Below are 25,000 nucleotides of genomic sequence, written 5' to 3'. Positions count from 1 at the left end.
AACCTCCAGGCTCATCCTCCCAATCCCCCTACGGCCCTGCACCCAATTCTGGGGGTCCTTCGACCACCTCCCAATTCCCTCCTCGTATACCAACGTCCCCACCTACAACTGGGTTCCCCGTTGCAGACGGGACGCAATCCATGTTCCTCCCTTCGGGAGGGAATGGAGGTATGCAGCGACCACATAGTGCTGCTCCTGATGCTCCTGGTTCCGCCGGTACGTCTAGGGTGGTCGACCCACTTGCAGGTTTCCCAAGAGGTCCAGCGGCGCCGGGCATGCAAGGGACACAAGGGATGGCGCAAAGCATGTTTGTCCCTTCCCAACCGCAATCTCAAGCAAGCTCCCGAATCCACCCGGGTTATAGCTCTCAGTCTCAACCACTTACACCCAATGCTGGACCCGGTCCTTTAAGCCAAGCTTATCAGTCACAATTTCAACCTCCCCAACCTTCATACCAGCCCGGTCAATTCACCCAAGGATACCCCGTCCAAAATGTCCCCGACTATCCCGGCCAACAGCAGCCACAGCAAGTTTCACCGTTCCCTGGTCCGGCCGGGGTACAAAGAGCGGCAACCATTGCGACTGGGCGGAGAAAGTTGGATGAGAGGAAAGCGGCAAAGATGTTGGCTGGTGGCTTTTAAGGCTGGCTGTATGCCTCAATGCTTAATGAGAACAATGTGGAACAAGACAAAATCTTACTTTCGAGTGATACGTTGATACCACAGGTTTAGGTAAATACCCGCGTTTAGGATGTGTGATTTGATGAAGGATCCTTGTGAATATGACGATTATTAGCGCACTGGATGCATAATCTCCATGATTGTTTTTCGTTCTGCTGCCCCTACTATTACTACTACTACTGCTACTATGTACTGATATTATGTGGAAGGGTAGGATACATTGACGCTCATTGTTCAGAGCCAAAAGCAATCTCCTCGATCTTGCTAATATCAATAAAGAGACTTTCAGACTTTGCCTTTCATCCTTGCTTGCTCATTCTTGACATCGGCACTCATACTCCTGAAAATTACCTTCACTAAGAAGACACTCTCAATGACTGATCATGTGCAATCGCCAACTAGAATTTGGCTCTCAACGGCCAGCGGAGGGTAGACAGGTGAGAAGGCACAACAGTGTTTGCCGATATGGGCGATGATCAGTGAAAAGTATTCGAAGGGAAAAAAAAAACTCCATGAGGATGGGGGCAAGAAGCCACAGAATACGATATCTTGAAAATGAAAGCCTTTAATGTATGGAATGAGGCCCGGCAGCTCTAAGATGTAATAGAGGGTGTTTCTCGTCGGGATGAGTCAAGAAGACGTCGCTTGCTGGGCGTCACCATATCTTTTATAGAACGAAAGGTTGACAAATACTACTAGAGGAGACCGTGCGTTGCTATTAGAAAGAAGAATCTACTTCGTCGATGGAGTCAACTGGGAAGTGTATAAATAAACTGTGCCAGGGAGATGATCTCGAGCTTCCTGATCCAATCTGGAGATCCAGAGAACTTTTTGAGGATAAACGAAGAAGGGACCAATAAAGGCTTATATGCTGTGGTTACCAGATTTACGTATTCAACGCCGTGCGGCTAGTGTAGGAGGCCAAGACCATTACTTTGCTGAAGGAACATGAGAAACATGGCAAGAAGGAGTCTGCGTCGCGTCGAAGGACGGGAGAAGAGACCAATCCAAGAGGTGTCGTGACGAGAATCAAGCTTGATTTGTTTAACGATAAGCTGCTGTTCTTCCTCAGCCAGTTTATGCTCAGTGTCCCAGGCGTGTCGTGTAGTTTGCAAAGTGTATCGAAAGCTTGGTCGACTTCGTTCTTGAGGATGAGCCATCTTGGTGACTCCGGAAGCCAGTGCCGGGTATAGAGGAGAAAAACGGCAGGAACACATTGTAAAGCATAGAGGATCATCCATTGAAGTGAAGGGTTGATGAAAAATAGGCGCCGAGGGCAGCCCAAGATGAACTGGCGAGGCCGAAGCAGAATAAAAACCCATACAGGCCAACGTTAAATCCACGATGCTCGGCAATAGAGATCTTTGATTGGAACATAGGACAGATAACGTCAAGACCACCGCCATCAAGTTAGCATTCAATTACAGAATATATGTAGGATGGATTCCAACGCAGGCAAAGGCAGTGATGATACGACCCACGAGCCAGCAGCATGACCACATGCTGGGATGCTGAGGCAGGAATCACACCTACACACACGTGATATAACCCCGATAATCTCGAGGATTCGCTGTCTACCAACGTTGTCCGCCAGCTAGGGGAAGAAAAATCTGCCAAAAAATCCTCCTGTAAAGAAGACACCAACAATTGCTGAATGGTCATGATAAGTCAGTATCGATCTTCCTGCTGTTATATAATATAGACTCGAAAAAATTTACCTCCTTGCATTAAGCTAGCATAGGCGGGATCGGGACCTGATAAATCAAGTTGAAGTAATCGATGAATCCCCCTAGGCCGGTAGCTCTAGAAGAAACATCCAGGCTGAAAGACCCAATAGAAAGGGCTATAGTAGAGCAATGCGATTTTAGAAACTTTTAAACTTGTTTTCCCCATATTTGCTGTAAGTCCTAGTCAGGCTTTGTTTCTGCAAAGTTGGAATATTAGTCAAGGTTTCTCAGAGCATTATATGCCTTCCGTCGGCTTCACATTAACATCTTGTCATGATCTGATATGAGAGCTAGGGTGCCGGCTCGACAGGAGACAGGAACGGACACGAAAGAAATTAATTATTAGAGGACGCATCGTTTTTTCGTCTGAGTTGTTTAGACTGTAGCCATAAATAGGCCGAGGCTATCTGAAAAGTATGAGACGGATGCCTTTTCCGTCGCCAATAGAGATCGGTAAAATGGGCGAGGATCGAGACCCAAAAATGTTGGATGAGCGAGAAGATGGGAGCCTGGGATCGGATACGAATTCCGAGAGAGATCGTTTGTGGCGTGGGAGTTGCGTAATAGATTTTCTTTTAGATTCTATAATTGTTTCTTTCTTTCTTTATGCATTCATAGACACCCTTCAAAAGATTATGAGACCTCATGGCTGCTAGGTTGAGCATCTCCCTAAGCAGTTCCCACATCATTGTCTGATTAGTGTCTAAAATACAACCAACCAACCAACCAAACCACCACCCAGCCATCTATCGAATTTTCCCACCACACATCTGCCCACCAAACTTCACCCTTTCACCCAGGACCCCAAGGACTCATCAACATCTACCATAGTCGTCCTTACTATGTTACCGTGGCCAGATTTATCTCCGATCGTCTCCTTCGTGACGGAGGGCTGAAGCTGTCCACTCGCGAAGATTTCCCTACATGGAACGACAGCATCATGTCCGCGTTGACCTATGCCCGAGTTCGTTACTACATAGATTTGCCTTCGCCCCAGTCTACCGTTGAATGTCCCATGGACTCCCTAGGCTCTAGCAAGTCTACCGAAACCGCCCCAGGTACCTTTGATGTGGATATTGATCAACTCATCCGGGAAAGCATTAGAGAGGAGACCCTCGTCATTTCCCTCCTCCGTCCCACGCAATTATAGTCATTACACCACTGCTGCTACCCATATGCCGCTTTGGTCCGTGACTTTGGCGAGTTGGTCCTGAACAGCTATACTCTAAAGTATGCGCCCTTGTTGACACAGTATGCACTGCGGACACCGATATTGCCACGTGGCTTGGGACCATGGGCTCTCTGGCTCGCGATCTCACAGCAATGGAACTCACTGTCGACAAAGTACTCTGTGCACTCTACCTTCGCAGCCTTCCTTCCCGGTTTGACACTTTCGTCACCTCTGTGCTATCTGGTACCTCCAATCTGTCTGACTCCAACCTCAAATCTGACGTCTTGCGCGCTGCTATCCTCAACTTTTATACCGCTCAAAAGCGGGGTGGTTCTACTCAAGCCCTCCCTGCTCAGGGTCCGTCTGTTCGCTATCCTTGCCATATTTGCCGTGCTCCCAATCACTGGGCGACTGATTGCCCTCAGGAAAACAAGAAAACTAGTGGTCAGCGCCGACATCGCAAGCCCACTGCATCTGTCTCCTCCATTTCCGCTGCTGAATCGTCCGTTGGTCATGGTCAGATCGCTGTCGCGTCTCCCAAGGCTCTCGTCACCATCTTCAATCGTCTTACTACAACCGGTCGGCCCCTCTTTATCCAGCACCCACTGCTCTCTCAATGTGCCTCTTGAGTGGATTCTGGACAACGGTGCATTTGAAAGCATGACCGGTGACCGATCCTGGCTACAAGACCTTCACCGCATGGCCAATGGCGGTTCATTGACTGCCAATGAAGCGGGCACAGCTGTTTTCCTCAACCACCGTGGCGCACAGATTCAACTGAGTCATGTCCTGTTGGCTCCTGGCTTGCGCTTTAATTTACTGTCGACGACCGGGATCATGACCGCTGGTGTTCGAGTCTCCATGGCGGATGGCCACAGTGACTTTCTCTATCATGGCGAATCTGTTCTGCGCGCGCGCTTGGGCAACAACAGTTGGGTTCTCGGTGTGTGCCGTCCGCCTTGTCCTCCCTCCAGTCAATTGATTTCTCTTCCGGCCGTCATTGACCCAACCTCGCCTCCCGCTTTCGTCCGGGTAAGCGTCGTGAGTGCCCCGCTTGACATCTGGCACCGACGCCTCTCCCATCTCTCTGTTGAACTGGTATTCATTCAGCACCTTCGTACAAACAATCTCAGAGAGCAGTGTACAATATAGTGATGCGGAAAGACCAGAAAGCTACAAAAGAGATATCTAAACGAGCAGCTAGACTAACTCCGTCACTCTCGTTGCCCTCTCTTCGTCGCCTGCTGTCCGACCTCAGTGTCGGTGGTCGTCTTGTCGCTGGGCCATCGCCTCTTGTCTGCCAAGGGTGCGTGCAAGGGAAAATCACCCCTCCTCCCTTCCCATCCAGCGATTCCCGTGCTGACTCTCCTCTTGCTCTTGTGCACACAGATATTTGTAATGGGTGTCCAGAGTGAGGGCCAGGCTCGATATATGCTGGTGTTAATGGATGACTGGTCTCGATATACCTGGGTGTATTTCGTTAGACACAAGAGCGATGCATTCTCCTGCTTCATGCGCTGGCTGCCTGCCGCGTGTCGAACGCAGCTCTCAACGTCAACTTCGCACTCTGCGACCTGACAATGATGGAGAATTTGTCAATGCTGCGTTTTCTGAGTACCTGGCCATGCGTGGGATTCGCCACGAGACGACTGTTCTCTATAGTTCACAACAAAATGGAGTTGCTGAACGTGCCAATCGTACTATCGTCGAACGAACGTTAATCGCGCGCGCGTGCGCATCTGAGGCGGCTGGCATTGCTATTGTCCCTTCTTGTTGCTTGTTGGGACATCTGTTCGTAGGAAAATGAGGTCATGCATAAGATATTCTAGTATGACCAGATATACTGCTGGCTTTTCTTCGCTGCATGTTTGGCCTCTTGTAACCATACAGTATATCAGAGAATATATGATATGTACACAGGTAAACCTCCTTGCACGAAGAATGGAAAACATGAAACTCGTGCCTGATATAGACGCGTTTGAAATGCTGAGTGCAAAGTCGCTGGCTTTCTCATTCCCATCTTACCCGTCAACCATCAATTCGTTCACATTTCCCTCCCCGGTCTTCCTCGCCAGCTCGGGAGGTATTTTATATCATGCCGCAACTGACGGAAATCGATGTGCTCACGTACTACTCCTCAGTAGTTTGCGGCCTCCTGCAGCCGGGATCCTCGTCCTTGACATCTGTCCCCAAGGTTGCGTCGCGTCAAGATGTTGGTGACGACGTCAACATGAAATCCCCCCAAAACGTGATAGATAACAATGTAAGGAAGAAGGAAAAGAAGCCAAAGGGAAAAAGGGGCAATCAAAATATGACGCAAGCAGTAGAACCAGGCGTTAAACCTGTGGAGGAAGCTGTGATTGCCGTAGTTGAGCCGAAGGACAAGGAGAGACAATCGAAAAGGGGGAAGAAGAGGAGTCTGAACGCCAGTATCTCCATTACTGAGGATCTGGAGCAAAACCTACCGGCACCAGATGATAAAAAGAAACAAAAGCAAAGCAAGAGCTTGCCCAAAAATGCGACATCTGGTCAAATAGAGGCCGTGCAGACTCCCGCCCACCAAGCGCAACCTCAACCGCGAAGCACAGACGCAATGTTTTCGGCAATTGCGTCAAAGGGGGACAAGAAGTCAGCCAGAAGGAAGAAGCAAGACCAGGCTGCGGCAGTGCTAGAAGTATTACATAAAGGGACGTCGAAGGGAGCGGACAAGGAGGGAACGAAAGAACAAACCCCTGCCAAGGCCAAGCCTCGAAAGTCAAAGGGTAAGGAGAAGGATGTGGCTGCTATAGCAAAGGAGACGGAGCCTGCTGAGGAAGTGACAGAAAATGACAAAGAGCCCGCCAAGGCTAAAACCCGGAAGTCGAAGGGCAAAGACAACCCTGTCACTCCTCGTATTCCTGTCGCTATTACCGATCCCGGCACATCCAATGCTTTCGCTTCAAGCTCTACGCCGTCAAAAACCGTCATTACAGCGTCCGTTCCTGGCTCGCATGCATCCCCGAAATCAACAACGCCACCCCCAAGCTTCTCTCGAGCGCCAAGTACGCCTGTTTCTGAAGAAGACGTTCTTCGACACCTATACACCCGTCTTTCCAACGGTTCAGGTCCTTTTGCCGCCTCTCTATCTGCTCCATCCGCATCTGAGATTCGAAAACGAAGGAGAGAATCCATGGTTGAGACTCCTTTGAGACATAAAGTTTTATTGCGACCATCCGAGAGTTTGGGAAAGAAGAGAAGGATGAGTGTCGCAAACGAGAATGTAGATTTGCACGAGGAGGGCGAGGACACGATGGAGGAGATAGACATGCTTGCTTCTCCAGCTTTCCCAACGGCCCCTGCTGCAGGAAAGAAGGACAAGAAAGACAAGAAGGGTAAAGTGCCTGCTCCGCCTCACAAGGCACCTTCTGACCTCGCTCTAACTCCTGTACCTGATGATCCCACTGAGCTCCCAATTTTCTCCGAGCTGAGAAGGAAGGATAAGAAGAAGACGAAAGAAAAGAAGGAAGAAAAGCAGAAGAAGGACAGGAAGGAGAAAGAGAAGCAGGAGAGGGAGAAGAGCGAAACGAGGGAGAAGAACGAAGCTAAAGAGAAGGGAAAAGAGAAGGAGCATGGAAAAGGAAGAAAAAGAAAAGGTGAAGCGCTTCAAGCTGAAACTAGCGGCCCTGCTGTTGCTCCTGCGACTATCCCTGCATCAGCACCGGCGCCAGCACCCGCACCTATCCCTGTTTCTCCCGCAGCCTCCATATCGACCCCAGCTCCAAATCAGAAGACACCCACATCCTCTACTAGCAAAAAGAAGAGACGCCTCACGGAAATCCCGATCCCCAGATTATCCCCATCTATCAAATCCCCTGCTGGTACAACGTCTGCCGCCTCCCCGGCATCATCTAAGAAAACAAAGTTGTCGCAAGGGCTTATACCCCTGGGTAGCAGCCTGGATACAGCTAAGATGCATATGTATGCGAGTATGGGTATTGTGACGCCTTCCCCGAGTTCAAAAGGTTCGTCGAAGAAGGAGAAGAAAATTGGGAAAAGGGGGCCAAAATGGATTACGGAGACACCGAGAATGTAAAGGTATGTTTCACTATTTGGTCAGCGTTCTATACAGGGCTGACTTATCAGTAGCTGGTAAATAATGTAACAATGACATTTAATAATGTATTTGGTAATCTGGCGTAGAGACGTGATACATGCTTCTTTATTAATGATTTAACGATTCTCTCTTCAAGAGAGCGTGCCAGTATTCAGTGCTATAAAGAGGAGCAACGGTCATGTGTGCATGATACTCCCAGCTTTGAGATATGGCAGCAATGCAACAATATCACGGATAATCCAATCCGGCCATCAAGTCAATCATCTCACCACCTGTTGAGTCGGATTGTGAAAATTGGGCAACGGGAGGGATTTGCTGCACTTGCTCCTCCGAACCCAAGTCGATTCCGGCGGCCGCGTATTGTAACTGCTCTCCTCCTATCACATTTAGCGTATTGTCAGCTGTAGGCGAACATTCCTCTTGCAAAGTTTTCAGCGACTGAGCGGTCAATCGAGCAGCCGGCCAGATATAAGAAAATTCCTGCAGGGCGTCTTGAATGAATGAGAGGGATTCCAAAGCCCATGTTCTTTCTTCCACTGTGACATTTGGAAGACCAGCTATTTGAAGGATGAGCATGGTGCCGCCGACATACAAGATGCTGATATAAGGTACATCAATTTTCTACGTCGGCGACCGTGTTTTGAAAAGTGCAAGAGCTCACTGTTGCCAAGATAAAGGTGCACGCATTACCCCATGATGCTTGACTAGATATCGAGCCATATCGATAATATCTTTGGTATATTGCAAACATTTTCTCAGGGCCTCCGATATCAAGCTTGGTCCTCCGCCAATTTCGATAATGTAAGGTCGATAAAGGATGATGAGGTATGTGGCGTACATGCCGTGGGTGATAAGGTTGCTTGGGTGCATGATGGGGGAATCGGAAGGTGGTGGCCAAGTAATTTCGGAGGGAAGGTCGTCCCGCCTATTGCAAAAGTACATCAGCCGGGTAATTCTCGGAGGTTCATCCTGACATGCAACGGACCACTGAAACAATAAGTCGCCCAACTCTCTGACATGTTTGACCCTTACTTCGATCGGCATCCTCCTCAAATGGTTTGTGATAAGTGATTCAAGACCATAATGTGATAATCTGGAATGATGTAAAGCCATGAGGGATAAAAGACGAAGGTCTGCATTATCGGAATTACGAAGATCTGTCGGTCTCTGGTCTGCATTTTGGGCCATAGGTAGTACGGGTTCAGCATAGAATGTAGCCCACCAAGCGCCTAGCATAAAGAGTAACAAATAATCAGTCAGATATCAAGACCATTCAGTCCGGACGAAAGCACGCCTTACTGATGTTCAAACAAAAGTTCCAGACATCTCGTCGGGCGGTGTCAAGCTCCGAGCCAGGGGCCAATCCTAATTCATATAATTGTGCGTCGCATCGTTTGTGTACTCTAACTAATAGACCTACGTGAATAGCGGGTCTCATTGTTGAAACTTACAATTTAAGCATTGATATTGACACATCACTACATTATTAGCTTCGTCGATGGTTGCCTCACTCACTGAAGCATGAGCCCGCCATCGTACTTTAGATCAACTTAGTCTTGATCATCGACAATCAGGATGGTTAGAAAATCACTCACTCCTTGGACTGTCCCACGTAGAATAGAGCCATCACCATCAGAGCCAGCATATTACTCAATTGTCCGGTATCGGCCTCTTGCATCACCATATCTCTGGCTTTATCAACATACTCTGAACCCCTGTTTTCTATTGGGGACTTGGCATAATACATCGCTAACATCTCTGGGTCGGTGCAATATCTCCAGCCAATCCCCAGGATTGTCAAATGAAGGATTGGCGAGAAGTATAATCCCCGACGATCTGGGTCAAAATCCATGGAATCGATAAATTTATCCTTGAGAGGATTCGGGCCAAAACACAGCATACAATCAAATGCCAGATCAATCAGTTTCCGATGGTGAGCTTGTGTAGTGTGTAAAGGGAGATAGGGGGCAAGGTAAGCAGGCAAGGCCACTGAGCGTGTATTGCTGAGGGTATCTAGAGCTTGTCTCCATTCTGGTATAACATGAGCAGGACAGTAGAACGTTGCTGAGGGATGAAGATGCAGATTGCCTGTAGATGAGAGGACTAATCTTCCCGTCTCAAAAGGGTCCATTCCATCGATTCCTTCAAGGGGTCCCCTAGACGGAAGATAATTAGGTGAAAGATGGTTACGTGACGACGCAAGAGAGCTGGTATGGATATCGTTTCGCTGAGCCGCCAAAATTGATTCGAGCTCTTGCACTCGTGATTGTAACTCGTCAATCTTGAGCTGAGCCGTACGATCTCTTAAATCAGGCCTAGGCTTAGCATGAAGATGTTGCATGTAATAAGTCTCTGACTTACGTGGCTCTTTTGTCCATTTCAGTGCGGTAGACGCAAGCCTTGCCGAGTCTCTGGCAATTTTGACATTTGGGCAGCTCCCCTATTGAGCGGTTGATTAATTAATGCGTCCCAACGAAGAGAGGCGGGTATCTCCTAGATATGGCAGTTTCATCATATACTCACCTGTACACCGGATCTTTCTTGCCTTGCAAAAGCCGCAGGCTCTAGTGATCCGTTCGCTGTTACGATTGCGGCGACCGGTGGGACCAGTCTCAGATTGCTGGGAGCTTTCCGGAGAGTCGGGCATGACCACGCTTTTTAAGATACTCTATATATGTATCTGGATCTTCCCAGCGGTGATCGGTCCAAGGCTCGTGTCGTAATATCAACCAGGTCTGTTCCAGTACATAGGACGATCGGTTGAGTGAGATGGATTGACGGAGCGGATAGTTTTTCCGAATCCGAAGTGCCTGTAAGTGCCTGGAAATTACGTAAGCTTTGTTCATTATCTCCATTCATTGGGACCTGCGTGCAGCCTCGCATGATGGGTCCCAGCCCCTTATTCAAGGACTCAATAAACCTTTGTCTGGACGAATGGCCGTCTCAGCTGCCTTGTATCCGCTTTTGACTTACTGCTACCGAAAAATGTATTACGGGCCATGCTAGAGAACGCTTTTTCCTGCCTTTTTCTGGGCCTTTCCATTTCTTCTTCATATGGCAGTAAAGTGACGAGGACCAGTAATCTATCGACGACGATCCCTATCATCTCTTTCCCTATACCTCTCATTTTCGCGTTCCCGACTTCTCTCACGATATCGTTCTCTATCCCCGTTCCTTTCCCTATCTCTTCCGTTTCTGTCTCTATCACGACGATCATGATCATCCCTCTCCCTATCTCTATCCCTTCGTGGCGACCTGTCCCTCTCCCTATCTCTATCCCTTCGTGGCGACCTGTCCCTCTCCCTCTCCCGATCTCTTTCCCTTTTTGGCGACCTCTCCCTATCCCTCTTTGACCCCCTGGAAGAAGGTGCCGATCGGTCGTCGAATACTAGACCATAACCCTCTGTGCCTCCTACGTCTCTTGACGAAGACATGGGCACTGGGGGAGGAGGCGGTCTGCGGCTATCCGGCGCGTCGCGGCGACTCGACCATCCAGAGTCTCGGTCCCTATCCCTATCACCATCCCGTCGGCCGCTATAGTTCCCACCCCTACCACCTCGACCGCCACGTCCACCACGCCCCGTAGGGTTGGACGACGAGAGCATGCTCCTGTTCATCTTTGCTACGGACTGTGAGAAGTCGACCCATATTCGGCGATCGTCCACGAGGACGTTTTGCATTTTGAAGTATGCCTAAACATAGTAGATTAGTGATTTAATTAAAAGTAAAAAATGGGAAGGGGCAAACCGTACCTGTTCAGCCGCTTCACGCTCATCAAACTCGATAAACGCATACTGCAAACTATCCCCTGACTTTTTATCTCTAACGACTTCACAGCTCAAAATCTTGCCAAACCTCGAAAAGATCAGCTCAAGATCCTCATCCTGCGTGACTGGGTTGAGTTTGCAAACGAATAAGATGTTTTCCGGAGGTCTTACAGCCGCAAAGGGCAAGTCACCAATCATCTCCAAAGTAAGCGCCGAGGATGCAGCTTCGGTACGACGACGCAATTCCTCGGCTTCTTCCTCGGGAATGACAGCGTTGGGATCTTCCGTATCAGCAATACGGACTTTGGAAAGGTCGTCCGGGGGACGAATAGGAGATTGAGGAATAGGCATAAAGTTGTCAGGATCGGGGAAGGGATCTTCAAGGATTTCGACATGACGTATACGGATATTCTGGAGGGGTCTGCCTTCCTTATCGGTGAAAGCATCGTTGATCTTGTCCAACGTATCAAGTCCTTCGATGACATGCCCAAAGACGGCATGTTTACCGTCAAGATAGTCGATATTGTCGGCAAGAGTGATGAAGAATTGAGAACCACACCCGGGAGGGTTTATAGGTGCGACGGCCATGGAGAGAGTGCCTTTGTGAGTATGTTTGAGAGAGTTGAGGATTTCGGGGGTGAAGTATCGCGGCGGACGGGGACCAGAAGGGGACTGAGAGTAGACATAAGAGGCGAGTGATTCACCACCTGTGCCGGTAGCTGTTGGGTCTCCAGATTGTGCGATGAAGTTTTTTGAGACTGCACCCGATGAGATCAGTGAATATAATGGAAAGGAAAGCGGAAAACTTGCCATTGAAGAAGGCGTTGAGAGCGTAGTACTTTAGCTTGCAGAGCTTGATGAAGTTTTCACAAGTGCGTGGACACTTGTCTACCTCTAGATCTATAATTAGATCGCCGAGGGACGTCTCTAGCATTACGGACATGGTGCTGGATGTTTTATAGATGCAGATCTAAATAAGAGGAGATGGAATACTGATCAAGCAGAGATTACGAGTGGACGGTGTCGGCGATGTCCGCCTTGTGATTTCCAGAAGCGGCAACGTCATCAGAAGCACGGCCGCAGCAACTTTATCTGGACAACATCCAACTTGCTTGACAAAAATCCCGCAGTCATATTCACACTATAAACTCTTCCCCCCCCAACCTTTTCCCCCCTACTCCGCCAAATCGCCCAGAACGCACATATGAAGATATCCGTTGCTCTTGTTGCAGCACTGGGTGAGCACATCCAACTCGCCACCAGCACTGCCACAAGCTAACCCGTTCGCCACAGCTGCAAGCGCAAATGCCTCTCCCCTCCGTTTCATCGTTGCCACTGAACCGGACACCGAATCTCTTGACATTGACATCATTAACCACGGCACCGAATTTCCTCGTCTCTCAGCTGAGAAATTGCCCCTAGATCAGCTGCATTCAGGCGTGGTGGCGGAGAAGAAGCCCTGTCATGGTGCTCTCTCAAACTTTTTGGGTTACATGGGGTGGAACTCGGCTTCCCAGTCTTCTGCTCCCTTCCCGCCAGCTCCCAGAACTCATCGCGATAAGGGAAAGGGAAGGCTCGCGAAGGACGAATCAAGACTCAAGTTTAAACACAAACACCACGCCAAGTTGATCAATGAGCAACAACGTTACGGTCTTTTTGACACTCTTCGGTCCTACTTCCCAGGCTACACTCCTTATCTCCTGGGCGGCGCTGCTGCGTCTTCCTCTACTCCATCAGAGAACTTTGTTCCACACATGATATCCGAGGAACTGAACACGGTCTACCGTATTGACCTCACGCCGGAAATTAAATGGTGGCGACCGGCTAAAAACGGACATAGGAAGTGGGAGGTGAAAGAAGGGATGGGAGAGTGGCGTGCAGCAAAGAAAGGCGAGAAGCCCCCTCGATCTGGGAAACATAAAGGCCGTAAGAGTAAACATTTCTTCCAAAAGTGTGTCCCATCTTCCAAATTCTTCCTTGTGCCACGATTTCTCACTGACTTGCGACCTGTAGACTACGCCGATCCCTGGACAGCCTCACGTTCCTCGAATCTATCGCCATTGCTCTTGTAATTGGCTTCGGCATGGGATCGATCGCCTACATGATTATGACGCTCTTTGTCCTCTGCTGCCGTCGTTTGGGCCTGTCCAATATATCTGATCCTCGATCCGGGTTTGCATCCAAGTTCGGCGGAAGGAAGATGAGCAAGACGGAGCGTGAAGAGGAGAAGAATGAGATGGATAAACAAATGGTCGATGAGAAGGAGGGGCAGGCCGAGGGGCAATCGGAGATCAAGCTTTTTGAAGGAGACGAGTTCATCCCCAAAGGAACTCGATTTGAGGATGAGGACTTGCCAGAGTATGAGGAAGGCGAGGATGCGCCTTTCATCAAGGAGAAGGATCTTGGTGTTTAAATTCGCATTGACGTTTGGCTTCTTTATTCGTATAATCAAAAGCTGGGCTATGAGAATACTGGTTGGTCGTTTATCAATCTTTGATCTTTTCAGACTTTCTTCCGACTATATGTTCATAATCTTTTGAACTTTACCCATGTATCCACTTTTCTGGAAATCACTTGTTCGAGGTACCCAGGCATGACTTGATTTCCTGCAGAAAGCAAATTCTCTGGGAATTACCCTATCTTATCACGGAAGGTGAGTCCGCCAGCTCAATAAATAGGGCTCAACGAATAATATTCAGCGAAACACGGATAAGAACATGATGAGTCTATGACTGATTGCGAAGTCATATTTGCCCCGGTATCTGGGAATTGTGGTGTATCTGTATGTCCACACCTTGTTGCCTGGCTGTAGGGTCGTGCGATGCCTTGCTTTTCTTTTGCCTTGACTAATACGGGTGACGTGCTGAACCATTATATCTAGCCAAAAGGTTCATGTCTACAGACTGTCTTGGACAACCGTACTTCCTTGTAGTTGTCTGGATATCTTGCAAAAGTAGCGTGAATATCCTAACTTACCTACGGACACGGCATCCACAGAGTCATTATGCCATGGTGATTATTAGTGTCCACAGAATCAAAAATGGTGCTGCTGCTATTACGACTTTCAATAAACTGTAACAGCTTCAAATCTCTCTTTCGTACATTCCTCGATTCCCCTCAACGAATGCCTGCCCCTGCCTCTCTTGCCCATTATAAAGCCTTGTGAAACTCACATATCTCTCCAGGCATTATATATGGTAATTTTCCATTCCGGGTATTTCAAGGCATTTTGCGCTCTGCTCGAAATCCAGACGTGATACACTCTCAAGCTTGTCCTCTTATACTGCGTTTCCCCGGCCTCTTCAACCAAAAAACTGAACGTCTATTCATACATCTATATCTTATACACCCCATCAAAAAAACTTTGAAGTTTACGCGAACGGTAAGAGTTTCTTCAACTTCTTAGCCTAGATCACGTTCAGTGCTGGTCAGCGCACGTATTCATTGCAAGAGGAGGAGAAAAGGAAACGATGAAAACTAAGAAAGACTCACTTGGGTGTTTGTCACATAAACGCCCTTAGCCAATCGGTTGACCTTGGAAGGGGAGAAAGGGGTGTTCAAATGAGATTTGCCTGCTTGAGCACGCTTGAACTAGAGTGATGGGCGCACATATTAGCTTTCGAGGTTTGGTAGCAAGATATGAAGAGGAGATACGTACCATTCCGGATGCGTTGGGGAAAAACCTTTTCTTTGAGGCAGAATGGGACTTGAGCTTTTGCTTGACGAGTGTTGAAGAAGTAGTTGAGAAGGCGTTTATTTGGGGTTGACGGAGAGAGAGATTGAGCAAAGGCTGGGAGTTGGGTAATATTGAGGAGGAAGGACGAAGGAAAGATCGAAAGAAAGACATGGTGGGCGATTGTCAACGGTTTAAATGATAGTTGCTGAGTGACGAGGGCAAAATGAGCTGTATGATGATGTTGCGAACAGATATCTATGCCTTCTTTGACTGGCATTCAGCGAGCGTAAAAGCAACGCAGCGAGAATGACAGCCGGAGAAACTCTGGGACATTACGTAAGGTTATTTTTAGGCAGGTCGACAAATAATGCACCACCGAGATGGGGAAGCCGTTTCAGAACCCGTCACTCGTTTCGCTCTGGGCAACAATATAAAGGCTTATGCTACACGTACTTCTCATCAGATGACAGTGGCGCCTGATTCATGACCTCCTCGCTGGATCTACTTCTCAACTTGCCAACTGTGTGAGCAGGGATCAGGCTGAGACTATGAAGCGGTAACCTGCACGCGGCTGACTTTGTCTGCCGCCTTCTAGCTATTAGTATCATTTGCATCCATATCATTTAGAATACGCTGAAAGAAAAGCTCCAAACTTTGGAATCAAGTACTACGGGTAAATGTCGCTCCATTATCCATCTTATATGATGCCGCCAACCGATCGTGCTTCTAATAATTATTCCCCAACAATGCCTCCTTTGATTCTATTCTTCCACGGTATGGCCTCACAGGCCAGGCTTTCACCAAAAATCGGACAGCTCACAAAGGATATGATATCATTTATCATCAGGCCTTTCAAAACAACGTCCTGATGACACCAGGATCATCCCGTGGTGGAAAGGGATGGGGTGCAAGGAAGGCCTCCGACGGGGTTGATGTTTGTGGTGTTGCTCCAAGGAGTAAACATGAAGGGAAGGATCGCAAACAGGAAAATCGTTTTAGAGTATCGGTCGGGGTATATGAGGATCATTGAGTCTCTCATTGCATTGTTTCCAGCTCTCGCTTTCTCGGTTTCCACGTCCTCTGGCGAACCGAACGATGCCTTCTTCTCCCCATCGTATTCCCGATCTGTGAGTGTATCTTATCCTTTAGTCCACTCAGTAGTTGACTTTTTTTTTTTTTTTTTTTTTTTTTTTTTTTTTTAATTACCTCGAACGTTTAGCGATGACAACAGCAGGCTGGATCCTATGACACCCCCACCATCTCTTGTAACAACCTACTCTCGCTCTACCCTCCTCTCCCTGGCTACGCCTGATCTACCGCCTCCCAACCCTTTGCGCCTCCAATCTTTCTCCTCCATCTTACGATCATCCATCTCTGACGATGAGTGGGGCGTGAGCGAGGATGTCGCGACGTTGCTGGACGGTAAGCCTGTATCAGAGGTCATGCCCGTACGTCGCGACGATAAAGGGAAACCCAAAGTTGGCAAACTGCCTTCAGCTGCTGGAAGACCGGTATCAACAAGGCAGAATAGCGGTTCTTCAACCTCGTCTAGCACGAGCCAAGTCCTCTTCCATTTCACATCGGCTACAGCTACGCCGAGCAGAATCAACAACCCTCCTCAGGTTCTTATGGAATTTTCGAATCCCTTTTCATCCCCAAACTCCCTCGGCCTCGGCGTACCTATCAAACTCGGTCCCCGTAAATCCTCAGCGTCATCCATCTTTCAAGACTTCCCCGCTAGTGTAAATTCTTCATCGTCATCCCTCCATATTGCCCCCAATGGGAGGGGTCTTAACGTCATTGGCGGGGCAAGGGACTCCTTGACGCTGGGCAAGGAGCTGGGGAGAATGAGGTTGGGCAGGAGGGATAGCCTGGACTCTGTGGGGAGCAGCGTGAGCGCGCAAAGTAGTGTTTCCTTCCCTGGAGGGGGACTCAACCCCTTTGCGCCTCCCTTCCCCCATCTATCTGCGAATGACGACGACCTCAAACCGGGTGTGAAACCTTTCCGCAATGCCTATTCCTCCTCTCATATCCCACAAGTGGCGCAAGCTCCGCAAGTCCCGCAGCACGTCCACGCTTCCCTCCCTCTTCCCCGCCCGTCCTCCCTCCCCCAACGTCCTGGCCCTCTACCCCCCGTATTCATCAAGCGCGAGTCCGCGGCATTGCCCCAGCCTATGGCGTTACCGGATGTAGCGCCCTTGGGTAGAGAATGGGAGGGCGAGAACGCTTTGAGTGGGAATGAGAAGAGGCGGATGAGTGCGGTTGGGTCGATCGGTTCGATTGGGTCGCTCAGTGGATTGGGTGCACTGGGCAATACGAGTGGCGTAGGAACAAGGAGTAGAAGTGGGAGTGATGCGTCGAGTGATGCGGGATGGAATACGGGTCCGGTGGGAAAGAGGCCCGAGAGGTTGGCCAGGCTGGGTGAACGACTGAGGGAGAGTATGTCTCAGGGCCGTGCTGCCAAAGCCTGATGAGGGGCCTATTCTCTCTCCCTATATTACTGCATACTTGGTTGTATGAACCCTGCATCAGTGGCCAAGAAGCATGCATCAGTATATATTCTTTTTCCTCTTCTTGTATCCCCTGGGGAGTTAGTAGTGACGAGAAGAGACTTGAATTTTTTGCATAGAGCGGCCCTTGAATCAACCGTGTCGAGGGAAACTAGCCCCGAAAGATGCTGACATAGATGTACGTACGAAAGGGAAAGAAGAGCAGTCGAGAACAAACGCAAACATTTTCCACCTCCCATTGCACGCCTTTGGCAGAAACTCCTATCATGAACCCCCAAAGAACATTTTTAGTTCTCTAGTGGTTGAAGCGAACAACCATGACGCTCAAGTTATCTGTTGAAAAGTTGGACATGGCATGATCTAAGAGTCGCTTTGACGCTTCCTGGGGATCGGTGACAAGATGAACAATCTCGACGGCTTCTTGGTCTGAGCATACATCCCAGAGCTAACGTTTCCTTATCAGCATGTGCTCGTTAACTGGAATGTGGAGAAAAAATTATGACATACGCCATCGCAGGCGACGATAAGGAACTCGTCTTGCTCATCTAGAGTTGTTTCGGTAGTGTATGGCGCGCCGACGACAAATTCTTTCATGGAGGCATCACCCAAAGACCGTGTAACGGCGAGAACGCCTGTATGTAGGCCATTGAGCATATATTCAATAGAAAGGCAACCTGACTCACCGTTGACTCGGTTGTTCATGACGAAACCGCCAGCATCAGTAATTCGCTTGGCTTCTTGGGCATCACTGCCCTTGTGGTCATATGTCAGCCTGACAGCCTTTCCTCCGCGACTACGCCTTGGTCAGCTCGTGAGATATAAAGCTTGGCAAGAAGATAGCTTACCAAAGAACAGCTCTAGCGTCTCCGACATTGGCAGTGTACAGCACCCTCCTGACACCCTTTTCGCTTTTTGGCTCAATAGCTTCTACTCTTGTCCCATCTGCCGCACTGATCACACCTTCATCCTCCGTAATAGCCTCGTCGAAATTCTTTTCCATACCACCCGTCAAGCCCTTGACAAAGTCTCGTATTTTCTTGCTGGACAATCGTCTCGCCAAACTTCCGGTTCGTCCATTGACGCCCGGTGCGGATGCCCCTCCCATTTGGCCGCCGGTCCCACCACCCATTGAAGATCGACGGGAGGAAGGCTGGAGGGAAGTTTGGGATTCGAGTTCGTCTTCTCCCTTACCTTCCCACAAGCCGCGAGGCTGTAAGCCCGGATTGGTGAATCCCTTGCGGAAGCTATCGTTATCGTCCATTTCTTCGACACGGAGGAAGGCGGTGACGGCGGTACAGCCGGAAGAAGTACCGGCAGCATGGGCGAGATGTGAGAGACGCTTGTCGACAAGATGGAATGTCTTGTTCATGAGGTCGGGGACGGGAGTGTCGGGTTCGATGAGAAGGCCGTCGAGGAGGTACTCGTGGAAATTTTGGCCGCACCATTCGGCAGCATGCTTACCGGCGTGTCCGCTGTTGACGAGTCAGCCCCGATCCGTGCAAAAGCCGACTCCACTCACTCGAAAACGGCAAAGTACCCTTGGCCCTTGACACCGGCAAAGTCATAGACAAAGCTATGCGCATCCTCCATCGTCCTCCTACATCGCCTATTCCTATCTTCGCTGACACCGACACGGAACGAGTCCGCGGGAAGGTTGCTGTTGCTGATGGCCGCTGAGCCCGGGCCAGGGTGGCAGTTCAGCGCCTGCAGCCATGTCAGCTAGTGGCCATATCCGCCGGGATGTCAGAAACCATGACGCACGCCAAAGGTGTCTTCGCCCGAGGCGACGGTGACGCTCTTGCTCCTGGCGTTGGGGCCCTCGGAGAGGCCGCCGGGGCGGCGGGGGGCTTCTGGGGATGCGGGACTGGAGTCCGCGTCGGACATGGAAGTGGGCGTGGTGGTGTGCTGGGGGGACGCGCTGCACCAGCCGCGCAGTGGGTGGCCCCAGCGTCGCCTCGGTCAGCTTCGCTCGACACCAAGCCGGCAGACACCTACATATCGTGGCCGAGCGGGGTGGCGGTGGCTGCAGGTCACGCGTCAGCCAGCGCTCATGCTGCGTGGGGGGAGCGGCACTCACCGGGGTCGGGGCGGTCTGCGACGAGTTCGGCGAGGGTGGGATGGTCCGGGTGGGCCTGTGCGAGCGTGGACGGCTGGTTCATGGAACACGTGGCGGGCGCTGGCGCGGGGGGAGACGTTGCGCAGAGTACGGCGGGTGGAGCGGGAGATGCTGAGCTGGTTGCTGGTTTATTATTTATTCTGCATCGGCGGTGCTGCTATCGGCTCCCCACGTCATCCCCTGTTAACTTCACTGTGGGAAAGGGTCGCCTGACTCTTCCGCGGCAGACGGCGTGGAAGGCCTGCCACCTGGCATGACGAAAATTTCAGAGCACGCCTATGAGTCTGCCGCGGCAGGGCGCGGCACGCCGCCTGCCGACGGTCTGTAACTGGGGCGGCGCAGACCATCTGATTTTTGTTTGGTTCATGCGGGTGACATACCGGACCACGTCTGATTCCTCGTCTGAAACCCACCGTTTCATGCCTCAGTACGAATTCCGAGCACCAAACGATTCTCCTCAAATTCTTTTAAGTTCCACATACTTCTATCTCTGTTTCACCCCTCAAGTCACATCACAATCCTGATAAAATATCTGACCAACAAGCTCAGCTCCCAGCGTCTCTCCAGACTGATATCCGTGTACGTCGACGAGAGGAAATCTCGTACTGTACATGACTTTGCTGACTTGGCGGGGTGGCGATAGGCTAGTGTATCTACTCAACTTCACTGTCTCGCCCTTTCTCTGAAGCTAAAATCATGGCTCCTTCAGGCTTCTTGAGCTCCTTTCGGTGAGTAGGGGTCCCAATTACCATCACCTCGCGAAGCTAGCATGCAGCACGAAGACCTGCTCACATCTTTCCCATAGTCGGCCTTATAAGCCTTATTCAAGAGATGGGCCCATTGAGGCCCAATCTATAAGTGAAGGGATGAATATTGTGAGTACATTAGACGAGAGGCTAAGTCGGGATATCTGTCTGACATAGCATCAATCGGTGTAGCCTTTCAAAGCTCTAGTCCGCTGCCGATGTCCCCTCTGTCCTATCGCTGGCAAGGTTATGCAGTACCGAACATGGCTTGACCACCGCGACCTCCTCCCCCTTCAGGGACCCTTGGATCATTTGTTACCGCAGTCCCATCAATCGCCTCGCCCATTCACAACGACTCCTCTAGCTACCAACGAGCCCTTTGGTTCTCATCGTCTCCCGGCCCCTACCATTTCTTCTACACACGCCTCTCCTTCTATCGATAATCAGTTATTAACGTCGACAGAGGGTCATCTACAACAAGGGTCATTTGAAAACACCCAGCAGGAGAACGGGGATGGAGCGGAAGGCTGTTCGAGTCCCCAAGACGGAGCCAATGGGTGGTTTGACATAGGGTGGGACCTCCCGCCTATCGTTGTGGATGATGTGGACAGTGATCATGATAACCGTCTCATGGGACTCCTGTCAAGATGGCCAACGAAGATCCCCGAGTGTTTAATCCCCTCCTACTCCGGTCGACATGAAAGCCCGTATCGCCTTGACTTCGAACTCTTTTCAGACAGCCCGCTGGCAACGATGCCTCTTCTCTACAACGTTCTCGCCGCATTCATCGTCATGCTTACAGCATTTGCTGGTATAGCCCAGCGTTTTGGTGACATGACAAGGGCTATTGTCGAAGTCATCATCAAGTTAGCTATTACCGAAGATCGGAAGGCAATGAGAGCGTCTGTTCTGGAAGCGGCAGATCTTCCTGAACCTCAGCGACGAAAGGTACTCGAGCTGCTTGATCGCCCTATCGAGACGTCTGCCTCCGAACTGCAGAAGAACGTCAAGTCAGTCTACAAACACCTCGATATCAACCCAACCCTCATTGTCAACCCGAAATGTCCTACCAAAGACTGCCAAGCTACCCTCTTCCAAATCACCAACAGCGAAGGGCTTGTCGATCTTCCAGACAAGTGCCATGAGTGTAATACCCCTCTCAAAGAGGCGGGGAAGGTTATGGCGCAGTTCTTCCCAAGGCAATCTCTACAATCGGCGCTAGAACATCTGTTCAGTATCAACGGGGTAGAACGTTTGGTTGAGCAACAGCAGATATTGCGAGAGCAGCAAGATGAGCGAGACCGGCAGTTGGGTTGCCCAGGTTACATGCGTGAGGCACGTCCTGGGAAGATCTACCGACATCAGCTGGACGGTGAATGCTATCGCCAAGATGGTCTTCAGCGGGAGAGAGGCTGTCTTGTCCTCACCATTAACATATCCCTTGACTATGCCGATCCATCGCGGTCTCGCAACCGCTCTCCCCGGTCAATGGGCCCTATCCTCTGCCAATTGGCCGATCTGCCTAATCAATACCGTTCCCGATTGTCATTTATGATGATAATGGGAATAACTCCTGCTCCCAACGAGCCGCCAGGCTGCTTGCTTCATCGACTCTTATTGGCCTTGGGGGTCGACCTTTTAAGTGGCGAGTGCGACGGGCTTTGGATTAGAACACCTGGGCACCCTACCGGTGAGTGGTTTCGTCAGTTGCAGAAATCCTTTCGCTAACTGTGTGCGGCATAGGACGCAAGGTCTATGTCAGAATTGGGGCCATCTGCTGTGATCGTCCGGCTGCGGTTGCCATCACTGGTGTTAGCCACTTTTCCAAAGAGGACACCCCATGCCTCAAGTGCACTGTGCCACGGAATCGCATGCACCTCCCGGGTCAGTTTCCCCTTCGTTCCGGCCTCGAGCACTCCCACGCGATGCTCAACCAACAGCGCGAGTTCCTTGCCAAGTTCGATGAAGCTCCCCAGACCTCGTACCAGACACATGTCGCTCGCCGAGCTGGGAGAATCACGAAGGCTTCTCAAGCGCATGTTGAAAGGCTTGAGAACGCCGTTTTCCAGGTCCCTGGTCATCTTTCCATTTTTGATCTTTTTCCAAACCTGGACAAACTGACTCATTCCGTGGTAGACCCTATGCATGCGATTCTGGAAGGGGTATTACCATACTACATCCGGCGGGTCTTGATTTTGGGGAGATTCTGTGGAATGCCACCGTCAAATTGGCGTCAAGAGGAGGATGATGATGTGGTGAGTGTCCACTACTCAGACGGTGAAGGAGAAGGTGGGAATCTGGACGAGCTGCGAGACATGCATGAGCGAATAATGGAGCGGAACGCATCCTCCGAGAACCCAAGGCAGGTCGCGACATATGAGCGAGTCGCTAGAGCAGTCCTTGGTAGAGAGGAGGCTGATGGAAAGCCGGTTATCCCCAAGAAGCTTCTACCCCGTATTGAATGGATGATGGAGCAAGTCGTATTACCCCCTTACATCGACAGCATTGGCAAGGGGTTCTTCACCAAGCAAAAGAAGCCTACGGCTGCTCAGTGGCGCACGTTTGGAGAGATTTTGGGCCCGCTGGTGATGCCGTGGTTGTGGGCAGAAGAGGCGGTAAAAGGCTCACCTCTTCCAGCGGAGGAACTAACAGCCATCCTGAAGCTCTTCGCAATCGTCCGTTATACTTTCCAATCGGCGATTTCAGAGGCTCAGATCACTCGGCTTCGAGAACACATCGATAACTTTTCAAGATTGGTCGCCAAACTACACCCTTACCTTCCTGCTCGGGTTACAAATTTCCATATTATCCGGCACATTCCCGACGACATCGTTAATCATGGGCCTATTTATGGCTGGTGGCTTATGGCTTTAGAACGCTTGAACGGGCGTATCAAGCGTATCAGCTTGAGCGGCCGAAATATGTTCCAGGAGCAAGTCATAGCTCTTCGCGCTCTCCTCCGTGGACGATCGGCATTCCTTCATCTAAATAAGGTGTTCCTCTCAGAGGCAGCCGTGAACAACGAGGCCTATCTGGAAGAGGTGCTGGATGGGTTCAAACAAGGAGGGATAGACCTGCGCGTAGACGATGAGCTTGAAACCCTCCGCCTCTTCGACAACAGTGGCCTGGACCAGCAATTCTCAATTGATCTTCTCTCTCGAGGTCGGAGAACTCAGGCCACCGAAGATAAGGATGTTTTCCGCCATTTTCTCACATTCATTCGCTATCCTTTCTCGGAAAGTATCATCAACAGGTACGAATTCCATCATGAGCTCGCCGTTCGAGGCTACTCTTTTCGACCTATCGATCCAGAATTCAAATGGAGCTGGGCGATAGACGCTGCAGCAGAGCTTCCCGGTCTCCTATGCAAAAAGAACGCCCGATCTTTTCTTGAATGTCGCCCAGCTATTCGTCGTTTTGCCGAGGTCCATGAACAAACCATGACGGGTATTCTGTGGTGTGTGTTTTCCCATACTCGCCGAACGAGAGATGGAGCCATACTTTCCGAAAAGCTATATGGTGTCTTCAGATGGCTCAAGTGGAGGCCTCTTGGTCAGAACAACGGCTACGAGTACATTCAAGAGTGAGTTGCCTACCTGTGCAGAGTGCTGCGCCGTCCTAATCTGAAGTTTGGTATCTAGAAAGACGTTGGACATTCAAACGTTCGCTGAAGATATATTGTCTCCCCCATTCTTCTTCGAAATTAATGCTGTCTCCATCGGTCGCTTGCATCCTGTCGCTCTGGTCAAGGTACCTGTAGTTCCCAACCTACCTTCTGGCCGGGGGTTCATCGTTACAATCCCCATAGCTCGTGTAAGTAGGGTTGAGAAGTGTCTGCGAAGAGTGATGCTTACAAAAGAGTTGTCAGCACACGTAGATCCATGTTTACATGCATGAAAGGTCATGGTTGAGATATATGCCCCACGCCTCAATACTCAAGGTCGACCACATGCCAACGCAAAGCCACTTAATTTCCCCCTCTCGCTTTGGTTCGGTGAGCACCGCTGGACCTTGTTCTTTTTTTCTTTCTTTCATGAGCGTTGAACGTTGTTGATGACTTTGACAGGCGCGTACTATTATTGCATACTATTATTACTAGTACTACTCAAGTCTCCTCTGCTAACCCAACCCCCCTGAGCCTTCACGTCCTCCGACTCTCAAAAGTCCAGATAACTGTCGTGGGCTTCGAGATCTGCAGAGTCGGTGTCAACCCCGCGTTCGCCAAACATCATTGAATAGCCGCCAAAGCTATCCATTTCCCCATCTCCATCCATCGTTAGCTGAGGATGGGGACCACCGTCACGCTCAGAAGCCATGGCGTCGTCAATATACTCCGTCATGCTTCTGAACCGATTCAGGGAGATAGCTCTGTTCAGCCTGTAATGATACGGTGAACAATCATACCCCCGACGGCTCTTCCACAGGGTCTTGAGCTTATCTTCGCTGAGGCAAGGCGGAAGGGCAAGATGTTTCTTAACCCTTTCGAGGAGACCAGGGTGCTGGGTTTGGAGAAG

The 25,000-nt window shown here is 50.1% G+C and overlaps 10 protein-coding genes across 10 annotated transcripts in view; 6 read left to right on the top strand and 4 right to left on the bottom strand.

The window, feature by feature from the left end:
* The window catches only part of CNBA4720 (hypothetical protein), a gene marked incomplete at both ends in the record, with an annotated part of 2,752 nt that extends 2,111 nt beyond the window's left edge, over positions 1-641 (top strand). Inside the window, one exon of the mRNA XM_772681.1 lies at positions 1-641. This exon is cut by the window's left edge and continues 580 nt beyond it. Within this exon, the coding sequence (XP_777774.1) occupies positions 1-641 (641 nt within the window).
* Positions 642-3,052: 2,411 nt separating this feature from the next.
* CNBA4710 (hypothetical protein) lies at positions 3,053-4,993 on the top strand (the record flags this gene model as incomplete). The annotated part of the gene is made up of 6 exons (XM_772680.1): positions 3,053-3,097; positions 3,150-3,465; positions 3,506-3,610; positions 3,660-4,080; positions 4,121-4,619; positions 4,712-4,993. The coding sequence occupies 6 exons, from the start codon at positions 3,053-3,055 to the stop codon at positions 4,991-4,993; spliced, it is 1,668 nt and encodes a 555-aa protein (XP_777773.1).
* A 680-nt stretch (positions 4,994-5,673) lies between these two features.
* CNBA4700 (hypothetical protein) lies at positions 5,674-7,650 on the top strand (the record flags this gene model as incomplete). Its single annotated transcript, XM_772679.1, has 1 exon — positions 5,674-7,650. The coding sequence occupies one exon, from the start codon at positions 5,674-5,676 to the stop codon at positions 7,648-7,650; it is 1,977 nt and encodes a 658-aa protein (XP_777772.1).
* A 1,528-nt stretch (positions 7,651-9,178) lies between these two features.
* On the bottom strand, positions 9,179-10,318 carry CNBA4690 (hypothetical protein; the record flags this gene model as incomplete). Its single annotated transcript, XM_772678.1, has 4 exons — positions 9,179-9,209; positions 9,267-9,974; positions 10,033-10,111; positions 10,195-10,318. The coding sequence occupies 4 exons, from the start codon at positions 10,316-10,318 to the stop codon at positions 9,179-9,181; spliced, it is 942 nt and encodes a 313-aa protein (XP_777771.1).
* Positions 10,319-10,754: 436 nt separating this feature from the next.
* CNBA4680 (hypothetical protein) lies at positions 10,755-12,372 on the bottom strand (the record flags this gene model as incomplete). The annotated part of the gene is made up of 3 exons (XM_772677.1): positions 10,755-11,363; positions 11,424-12,196; positions 12,249-12,372. 3 exons carry the CDS (start codon positions 12,370-12,372, stop codon positions 10,755-10,757), a joined length of 1,506 nt encoding a protein of 501 aa, XP_777770.1.
* A 270-nt stretch (positions 12,373-12,642) lies between these two features.
* CNBA4670 (hypothetical protein) lies at positions 12,643-13,851 on the top strand (the record flags this gene model as incomplete). Its single annotated transcript, XM_772676.1, has 3 exons — positions 12,643-12,676; positions 12,732-13,389; positions 13,452-13,851. The coding sequence occupies 3 exons, from the start codon at positions 12,643-12,645 to the stop codon at positions 13,849-13,851; spliced, it is 1,092 nt and encodes a 363-aa protein (XP_777769.1).
* Positions 13,852-14,809: 958 nt separating this feature from the next.
* On the bottom strand, positions 14,810-15,285 carry CNBA4660 (hypothetical protein; the record flags this gene model as incomplete). Its single annotated transcript, XM_772675.1, has 3 exons — positions 14,810-14,845; positions 14,931-15,029; positions 15,097-15,285. The coding sequence occupies 3 exons, from the start codon at positions 15,283-15,285 to the stop codon at positions 14,810-14,812; spliced, it is 324 nt and encodes a 107-aa protein (XP_777768.1).
* A 1,073-nt stretch (positions 15,286-16,358) lies between these two features.
* On the top strand, positions 16,359-17,585 carry CNBA4650 (hypothetical protein; the record flags this gene model as incomplete). Its single annotated transcript, XM_772674.1, has 1 exon — positions 16,359-17,585. One exon carries the CDS (start codon positions 16,359-16,361, stop codon positions 17,583-17,585), a length of 1,227 nt encoding a protein of 408 aa, XP_777767.1.
* A 334-nt stretch (positions 17,586-17,919) lies between these two features.
* Positions 17,920-19,783, bottom strand: CNBA4640 (hypothetical protein; the record flags this gene model as incomplete). The annotated part of the gene is made up of 8 exons (XM_772673.1): positions 17,920-18,069; positions 18,132-18,256; positions 18,308-18,417; positions 18,470-19,096; positions 19,144-19,328; positions 19,386-19,542; positions 19,620-19,647; positions 19,702-19,783. The coding sequence occupies 8 exons, from the start codon at positions 19,781-19,783 to the stop codon at positions 17,920-17,922; spliced, it is 1,464 nt and encodes a 487-aa protein (XP_777766.1).
* Positions 19,784-22,357: 2,574 nt separating this feature from the next.
* Positions 22,358-24,363, top strand: CNBA4630 (hypothetical protein; the record flags this gene model as incomplete). The annotated part of the gene is made up of 3 exons (XM_772672.1): positions 22,358-24,069; positions 24,128-24,299; positions 24,355-24,363. The coding sequence occupies 3 exons, from the start codon at positions 22,358-22,360 to the stop codon at positions 24,361-24,363; spliced, it is 1,893 nt and encodes a 630-aa protein (XP_777765.1).
* Between the last annotated feature and the right edge of the window lie 637 nt (positions 24,364-25,000).

Source organism: Cryptococcus neoformans, chromosome 1, assembly GCF_000149385.1.
Source record: "Cryptococcus neoformans var. neoformans B-3501A chromosome 1, whole genome shotgun sequence".
Classification (NCBI taxonomy): domain Eukaryota; kingdom Fungi; phylum Basidiomycota; class Tremellomycetes; order Tremellales; family Cryptococcaceae; genus Cryptococcus; species Cryptococcus deneoformans.
The sequence above is the reverse complement of the archived record's forward strand: the minus strand, read 5'-3'. Positions and strand labels throughout refer to the sequence as shown.